Here is an 8,933-nt window from a genome sequence, read left to right as displayed (position 1 = left end):
CGTTTAACTTTACGCGACCGCCTTAATAGCTATACTAATCGAAGCACTATACGCGTAAATTCCTATAAATTAATAGAGATTAAGGAGGAATCTCTTTAGAAATAGATTCTCTCTTAAATTTTTATAGATTAGCCCCTCGCCTTACTACTATACGAGAAATAACGAATCTTCTTAAAAGGCGTAGCTACCCTAATTATTTTAGTCGGCGAAAACTAGGTTATAAATTTTATAAAACGACACCCTATCCTCTGCTCTTAATTCTTAAAACGCTATAATTATAAATATACGACATATAAAGACCTAAAAATCATTCGAGAGTGATTCGATCTTATTTAAAAAAATATTACTCTAATTTAGAATTAATCTTAACGGCGTTTATAACTTCGATAAGACTAGTTTTATAATAGGGTTAATTGCTATAGCGAAGGTAATTATAAGGAGTAAACTCCCTAGTTAACGTATTCGGTAAGCGAGCTGGTCATGTAAGCAAGCTGGCCACCTCACCTAAAACGCGCCCATAAATTAGCACTTAATCAATCTAACCACCCACCATGCCACTAATTCGCCGCCGATCCTCTAGTAATCCAGCAGAGTAAGAGGTTAGGATCTGATGAGCTATTCAGGCTTTTTAAAAGCAAGAAATTTCATTAATTCGTGAAGTGGCCCGGCTATTTAACGTACCCCGTTCCACCCTTACTACGCGCCTAAATGGTGTCAGAAACCGCGCGAATTCTCGCGTAAATTCGCAAAGATTAACAGAAACTAAGGAATCTCTTTAAAAATGCATTCTTTCTATGGATTCTCGTGGATCTGCCCCCCGGCCTTCTATTATACGAGAAATGGCGAATCTTTTACTTTAATAACGCGGAACTACCCCGGTTATTTCGGTCCGCGAAAAATGGGTTTATAACTTCGTGAAACGATGCCCTTTCCTCTCCTCCTGATTCTCGAGACGCTATAATCACGAGCGTGCGAAATATAAAGACCCAAAAATCATTTAAGGGTGGTTCAATATTATTTAAAAAATAATCCTTTAATTTAGAATCGACCCCGATAATATTTATAACTTCGACGAGACCGGTTTCGCGATAGGGTTAATCGCTATAGTAAAGGTGATCACGAGGAGTGATCTCCCTAGTTAGCGCTCGCTTTTATAGCCTAGTAATCGTGAATAGGTGACTATTATTAAGTGTACGAATGCTTTAGGGTAGGCCCTCCTTCTATATATGATTTTTAAAGGTAAAGCCATCGTCGAATCTTAGTTCGACGGCCTTCCGGATAACTAGTAATTTAAAGTTAGTCCGAACCGTTAGACCTCTAATAAAATTAGACTTCGCTAGCTTAAAAAGCTCTTTATTCCGAAGACTTCTTCGGTATAAAGGGGGGGGGGGTATCGACTTTTAATACTCGATAGTCACGGAAGCCATTTAACCCCTAAATTCTATGAGATTTATGAGTAAAAAATAAGGTGATACTAATCTATATACCTCCTCACTCGTCCCACCTTTTAGAGCCTCTCGATATCGGTTATTTTACTATATTAAAACGATCATATAGTCGGCTAGTTAAGATAGAAATACGGAGCGGGATTAACTATATAGATAAACTTAACTTCCTCGAAGCGTACCCCCTCGCATGAATTAAAGCCTTTAAATCAGAGACTATTAAAAATAGCTTCGGAGTAGCTGATTTAGTACCTTTTATACCCGGTCGAGTGATCTCGAAGCTAAATATTGATCTTCGAACACCGACCCCTCTCTAAGCTAGGGGAGCGAATTAAGTCGAAATTTTACACTAAAAACACTAGCTAACTATAGAGAAGGAATTATGTTAATAGGCTTCGTTAATTAAAGCTTTACTTCGTATAAGATCTCGGAGTCCGCCTAGCCCGTTAGATCGTGCATTAGATTAACTTATAAAAGGCTTCTAGCTCATAATGCATAACGATATTTTATTAGCGAAAGAAAATAAGGAATTATGCGCTAAAACCGAGAAGAAGAAGTAAAAGCGCACCCGATCTAGAAGGCAGGTGTGGAATATATAGATTACCAGGGCATAGAAGAGAAACATGTCCAGATAGACCACTTAGTTAAGTTAATCAATTTAATGGTGTCATGGTTAGGATAAATGGATTTAAATAATATAGACTAGGTGGTAGTGGCGGCTCGCTTATGAAATACGTTAGTTAAAGCTACCTAACTTAATCCAAATATCTCTAACGTATTTCACATGCGAGTGGTCCACACAAGCCAGTGGTCCACGCCAAAACACATAGTAAAAGCGATAAATTACAACATGTTAGTGCAACAACGGTTTTGTATATAAACTGGCTCTTGCAGCCTAATGCTGCTTATATGATATCTAGTTACTTTATATATTTTGAGGGAATTTAATAGGCTGGTAATTGAGATATATATATTCGTAGAATCCAGCGGCGTAATTTTTAATACCACAACAATGGAAGTATTCAATTCGTTTAAGATTGATATATTATATTAAAAATGCTTATCAATCATTATCGGCAAGTTATGAAGCTAGATAAAACGTTAGTTGTTGAAATATAAGTGACAACTATATCGCTTTTACTATGTGTTTTTGCGTGGACCACTCGCTTGTGTGGACCACTCGCATGTGAAATACGTTAGTTTTCCATCTAAATAAGCTATAGAAAGCTATAATAATAGAACTATCATACGGATAATATATAGATTTATTAACGAGTATTTTAGGGGTGTGCAAATAGTATCTCTTATTTAAACTAGTCATCCGGGTATTCGTCCTTCATGTTACTCACAAACATCCGTTTCCTCTCATCCCACCGTTTGAAATGCTTACCCGCAATGGCAGTCAAGCTACTCGGCAATTCCGTGAAGCGAGGCAGAATTATTTCAATATTTTCCTCGGCCACATATCGAACACTTCGATCCGCCACACTATGCACCCATCGTTAGCCACTAGCCAGGAAGAGGACACAAGTACTACTCACAGCACATGATAAAAGCTTTGGTGCCTGCCAGATTCTAATCGATCAATGCCCATTCTCCTCATCCATTGTTCGCCCGCGCCACATTCCGAGTCCCAACCCGTGATAATAGCTTCGTAATGATAGCGACGGTGGCGGAAAATCTGGCCCACCTTGTATTGTATATTTGCATTGCCACCGGTTCGCCTCCGAATCTGCTTTGGGATCTCATCCACAGCCCTCATCACATGAAGGCTCTCCAGTATGTGTTCATGCTCGAACAGCCCATGAAACAGAGGAGCGATGTACTGCTCGACTAGAAATATATCGGAAGGAAAGTCTGTAGCAAACAGTTCCATGAGCCATGGCAACTGATGGCGTAGATCCATTGGCCTCGAATCGCCGGACAGTAGCATCACAGACCAGAGTGCTGCGTACTTTGCGCTCACAACATCTATCGAGGTGGCACGCGAGGTCGGATTTTGTGGTTCGACACGAATCGAGTTCAATATGTTCTTACCACAGCGCAAGATGACGCTCGAAGTCGATGCTTCATCCAAAGTTGTGATTTGGTCCATGTCGGACATTCCCAGAAATGTTAATTGGCTGCGCAAGTTTAAGACAGGAGTCTCTCTTGCACCCCGAAACGGGTCCAAGTAAAGGGGCTCCCCTCGCCCAATCCCACTTAGAGCATTGCCATTAATGTCTGAGCCCGGTGGGGGGTAATGATCACATGCACATGAAATGGAAATCCACAAGGATGGGCGTTCAGACCCACCCCCTGCGCAACAAAGCAATATATCGCTGCTGATACCAATGGCAGAGAGTTATGCTCAGGACCCTTTAGAGCCAGCCCTAAAAAGTTGTGCTCCAAAGAATGATATTCTCGCTCTGGATTGATCCCCGTGAGACCATCCAACTCTAGCCAGGATGCTACGGCTAGTGCCTTCTCACGAGGGGTGAAGATATAAAGATCCGGGTGAGAAGCAATAAAGCGGTCGAGCAGCTCATTCAGAGACTCTCGTATCTAAATCAAAGTCAGGTATAGATTTGTCGAGGGGTCACACTAGGATAACACCTACTTCATCCAAGTCACCAGTTCCAGTCTCGGGTATAAAGAGATCAAAGCAGGCCAAGGCTCTGTCGAGTGACACGGGTTCTCCGCGTTTGAGTTTCGCCCATTCTGGTATGGCAATGCTTCGGTGCAGACAAGTCAAGAGCGCGTGGGCATAGTACCTTTTGTGTTTGGCACGAGGCACTCTGGTCAATTCGAGGGAAACACATGCCAACTTGCATAGAATTGGTAGCCCACCTTCTGGCCAAACAATCCTCCCCGGACTCTATCAGGCTATATCGTAGAAGAGTATCCTTTGCATCATATCCCATATTGATAACACGGCGAAATTTCTCGATCCGGCCGGTCTGGCTACCAAGAATACTATCAAGAAGTTGGGTGACAGATCGATCAACGTGATACTTGAAGACAAATAGTGCTTTCCAATCAGTTGAATTCACTGGGTGTGCAAGTTTCCGAGGCATATCATGTCGCCCATCCCAGAACTTGTAATGCGACAGGCAATGGTAACGCCATAGTAAATGCTCATTCGTTACGTTTTGAAATCGACTGTTGGTTTGTTCGACGGCGGCGCAGGATTGAGGAGTGGAATAACATAGAATCGAATGCAGGATCTCGTCTGGAAGATGGATTAAAGACCGAACCATCCCTGAAGGTGGAAGATTAATGGGAGGAGAAGAGAGGATAATCAGAATGGAAGAACGGCTTTACATTCCTCAAAGAAAATCAAATCCAAGAAAAAGTAGAACAGAGAGGAAGTAGGAAAATAGTGGAAACAGGAAAATAGCACCGAGGCAATTGGATGTTTCTCCCCGCCTTTCTTATCTATCGGGCGCCAAGCCTTGAACTTCGTCGTTGACAATGTTTTCTTTTTCTTCCTTTTCTTCTACTTGTAGAACATTTATAGACACTCCTATTCTACCATGATATCTTTGAGATATTTGAAATGAATTACTAAAATTTTTATTCAAAAACAACCGCGATCATTGCGGTATTCGACATTCTCTCCATTCTCTCTCTTCTCTATTACACGCCATGGGCCAATTTCAGTCCACCAGCCAGGCAAGTTCCAGCGCTTCGGAACAATCAGACCGGAAGACCGACTATTATGAGCTGCTTGGTGTAGCACGTGGTGCAACGGATGAGGAGTAAGTTTATATGAAATTGTTGGTGGATATAACTAAAACTTGCCCGACCTCTCAGGATCAAAAAAGCATATCGAAAAAAAGCTCTTGTGTTGCACCCAGATCGAAATTATGGGAATGTTGACGAGGCTACCAAGCTGTTTGCGGAAATCCAATCTGCCTACGAAGTACTGGCGGATCCCCAGGAACGAGCATGGTACGACTCCCATAGCGATGCATTTTTAGGCACAAACGGAAATACCGATGATCAACACTCGTATAATGTTCGTATCACAACAGCCGAAGATGTCCTCAAACTCTTTTCGAAGTTCAGTCCTCGAATGGAATTCTCCGATTCTCCAACCGGATTCTTTGGTGGTTTGCGAGAGCAATTTGAACAGCTCGCGCTGGAAGAGAGATTGGCCTGTCAGTGGGAGAATCAAGATCCCATTGAATATCCATCATTCGGATATAGTAGCGATGATTTTGAGAACGTTGTACGGCCATTCTATGCGGCATGGACCGGGTTCTCCACCCAAAAGTCATTCGCATGGAAGGATGCTCATCGTTATTCTGAAGCGCCGGATCGCCGAGTGCGACGAATGATGGAAAAGGAGAACAAACGTCTTCGAGAGGAGGGCATCCGAGAATTTAACGATGCTGTCAGGTCCCTCGTGGCTTTTGTCAAAAAACGTGACCCACGTTATAAAGTCAATGTCCAGAGTGAGGCTCAACGCCAGGAAACTCTCCGCCAGTCTGTGGCTGCACAAGCTGCAAGATCACGAGCTGTGAATCAAGCCAAGATGCGGGATCATGTACTCCCCGAGTGGGCCCAGTCAGAACAGCCAGTGGTATCTGACGACCAAGAGAAGAGCGAGGAGAGCGAAGTCGAGAGTTTTGAGTGTGTTGCATGCCACAAATATTTCAAAAGCCAGAAGCAATTCGAGGCGCACGAACGCAGCAAGAAGCATTTGAAGGCAGTCAAACAGCTATGCTGGGAGATGCGAATGCAGAATGACGAATTGGAATTGGAGTCCGCCGATGACTTGACTGCCAATGCAGTTACAACAAACCCTCCTCTTGAGGTTGACGCTGCCTCACAGGTCGATCTAGGATCAAATTCCTTGAAGAGCCACGGCATTGATGCTGGGGATCATGGAAGTTCACATGGTCCAGAGGAAACCACCACTGTCTCCGAGACAAACTCCCCAACGTCTTCGCATGATGACGATTATGCCTCCCGGGAATATGTTGAGACGAGGCTCCGCGCCGATATGGATTATTTGTCTACGGGCGCTGGAGACTCTGATATGCCTGATCACCCGTTATCTTCGGATCTCACCGAGCAGTCATCAACTCCCAGGATGGGCAAGGCCAAGCAGAAACGAGCGAAAAAGGCCGCGAAGCAAGCAGATCAACCCAGGTTTATATGTGCAAACTGCCAGGCTCCCTTCACGTCCAGGTCTAAATTATTCGATCATATTAAAGACCTCGACCACGCCCAACCATTGACTGGGTCTGTTGCTAGGAAGGGGGGAGACACTAGAAACACATCCATGAGGCTCATTTGCCGTTTTTAATTAAATAAAGATAAAAGATAAGGATATGACACAAATCCAAGCATCTAACCTAACCCAGCCCGCGAGTTCTTCACGACCTGCGCGACAGGCTGCAAGATTCCCTTGTTGTCGGCGGCACCCAGAGCAGTACCTGTACTCCATCCCATCTTCTCCAGCATAGCCCGCCCTCGGTTTTCAGCACCGATTTCCGGAGCAGAGGCGCCAACCACATCGCCATCCATGTATGAAGCAGCACCGGACTTCCCACGCTTGGGTTGGGAGAATTTCTGCACTTCCGTGCCCCATGATTTGAACAACCGACGATTGAACTTCCTCCCGGATAGGAGCTCGTCAACATTAGATATAGTCTTGGGTGTGTATCGCGGAGTGCGCGCAGTCTTATTAAGGACCGGGAAGCGAGAAAGCCCATTGCCGCGTGACTGTGATTTCAGATTCAGTGCATTGGCCAACTCATGTATCAGCTTTCTGCGCTGCTTGGTCATGGGCGGCAAGGACAGGCTATATTGGGTTAGCTAGGTTGATGAGAATGAGCAGATATACAACAAACCTATTTTTAGCGGACATAAGGAATAAGCGAAGCTCGGTCATAAATTCCTCCATGTTCATTTCCTTGGGGTACTTGACCTTGAGGTCTGGGTTCCCTGCCTTTTTTCCCAGGAGTCCTTGCGCTCGGAGCTCTTCTCGTTCCATCTTCCGCAGCCTCTTTTTGGTTCGGTCGTTCTGCCAGGCCTCCTGTAGCTCGATCTCGAATTCACTGTCGGATAGTACTGGGTCAGGGATGAACTGCTTGCCCTTGGGTTTCTTTCGTAGACTTGGCCGGTCAAAGTCCATTATGTCAAACCCGAAATATGGATCAGACTCAAGAGCATCCGCAAGTGCCGATGCCGATGGAAATGAAGGCTTTCCATGACGGGATTTCTTCTTGAGTGACCCAGAATATCCGTTCGCCAGGTCCTCGAGCAGCACGAAATCTTCAAAGTTGTCGTCATCTGATCCAGATATGACTATGTCGCGCTCGTCATCTTCGCTTGATGTTGAAACTGAGTCATGTTCGGTGTCAATTTGCATTTGAGCTAGTGATCCTAGTGATTCGATTTTGAAGCCTGTGGGGCTTGAAGCCGACAGATCTAGTTGCGTTGCGACTTTTTCGACGTCAATGTCACCTTCTATATCAATCTTTGCACCGGATGTCACTTCCTCGTGGTAGTCATTGTCGATGTTGGCAATATAGTCGGCTAGTGGGTCGATCTCTTCTTCTGGTGGCCAGTTTGGTTTTTCTGTGTTGAATTCACGGTGGCCTGTGGGGGTAGCAGCAGGCGAAGGGTCCCTGGGCGTAGAGTCCAACGGTGGAGTTGGTAATTTCTGCAGATATGCAACAGTAGTCGTCTGCACGATTTCTTGAATCTCGTTCTGATGCGTTTCGATGAGAACAGGTTTTGTATTCCTCCTGCCGGTAAACACAACCTCATCCTCACTCGAGTCGTCTGTATCCGATACTTTCGACGGCAATACTGGGTCTGGATGTTCGGTATGGACGATTCCTTGTCCCTTGGAGTCGAAGAAGAATGGAAACTCGATATCGGGCTTTTTGTCCGGTAAATGGTCGGTCTTTGGTTCCTCCCCATCCGTGTCCAACTTTGTTTGATCCTCATCTGCTTCCAATGTCGGTTCCAGACTTCCCGCGCTCACGAAGTGAACGGCTTTGTGACGAAGGTTGCTGTCTGCCCATGATCGCTGATGGGTTTCGGTATTCCGGGCTTCTTGCTGCATAGTGAACTGGTGTGGCGATGGGTCTTTTTTTCAGGTTAGTATTCGTCATGGAATGGGGGCACATTAATTACCTCTAGCCCTTGGGGCCCTGGTACGGGCCTTGGATTTCCCATGACGGGCCATGGGTGGTGAATCTGATATGTTGATAGGAAAAAAAAAATAAGGGTGAATCTTTTGCCTTTGGGTCAGGTCCGGGCGGTGACCGTCATTCTATAAAAGGTAACAAATATATAACTATGAAGTGTATACTTGTTTTTCTTCTTTTTTATTTGGGACGGAGATCTATTTTTCCAGTAGAGTATATATAGTGTAGACTAATAGATGAATACCATATGGAGTAGTCGAGTAGTCGGTGACGTCTTGGCTCGTGACTGAAGGCGGATTCCCCTCCATCGAAGATTCGACTCCAGAGCTTTTTTACC

At 44.7% G+C, this 8,933-nt stretch overlaps 3 protein-coding genes across 3 annotated transcripts; 1 reads left to right on the top strand and 2 right to left on the bottom strand.

Annotated features, from left to right (window-relative positions):
- Positions 1-2,758: 2,758 nt before the first annotated feature.
- On the bottom strand, positions 2,759-4,684 carry N7447_009136 (uncharacterized protein; the record flags this gene model as incomplete). Its single annotated transcript, XM_057233398.1, has 4 exons — positions 2,759-2,933; positions 2,987-3,743; positions 3,803-3,989; positions 4,199-4,684. The coding sequence occupies 4 exons, from the start codon at positions 4,682-4,684 to the stop codon at positions 2,759-2,761; spliced, it is 1,605 nt and encodes a 534-aa protein (XP_057082940.1).
- Positions 4,685-5,072: 388 nt separating this feature from the next.
- N7447_009135 (putative C2H2 finger domain protein) lies at positions 5,073-6,741 on the top strand (the record flags this gene model as incomplete). Its single annotated transcript, XM_057233397.1, has 2 exons — positions 5,073-5,185; positions 5,241-6,741. 2 exons carry the CDS (start codon positions 5,073-5,075, stop codon positions 6,739-6,741), a joined length of 1,614 nt encoding a protein of 537 aa, XP_057082939.1.
- A 44-nt stretch (positions 6,742-6,785) lies between these two features.
- On the bottom strand, positions 6,786-8,511 carry N7447_009134 (uncharacterized protein; the record flags this gene model as incomplete). The annotated part of the gene is made up of 2 exons (XM_057233396.1): positions 6,786-7,239; positions 7,289-8,511. The coding sequence occupies 2 exons, from the start codon at positions 8,509-8,511 to the stop codon at positions 6,786-6,788; spliced, it is 1,677 nt and encodes a 558-aa protein (XP_057082938.1).
- Between the last annotated feature and the right edge of the window lie 422 nt (positions 8,512-8,933).

This window comes from Penicillium robsamsonii (assembly GCF_028829455.1).
Source record: "Penicillium robsamsonii strain IBT 29466 chromosome Unknown utg000005l_segment0_segment0, whole genome shotgun sequence".
NCBI lineage: Eukaryota > Fungi > Ascomycota > Eurotiomycetes > Eurotiales > Aspergillaceae > Penicillium > Penicillium robsamsonii.
Note: the sequence above shows the minus strand (reverse complement) of the source record. Positions and strands in the feature narration are given on the sequence as shown.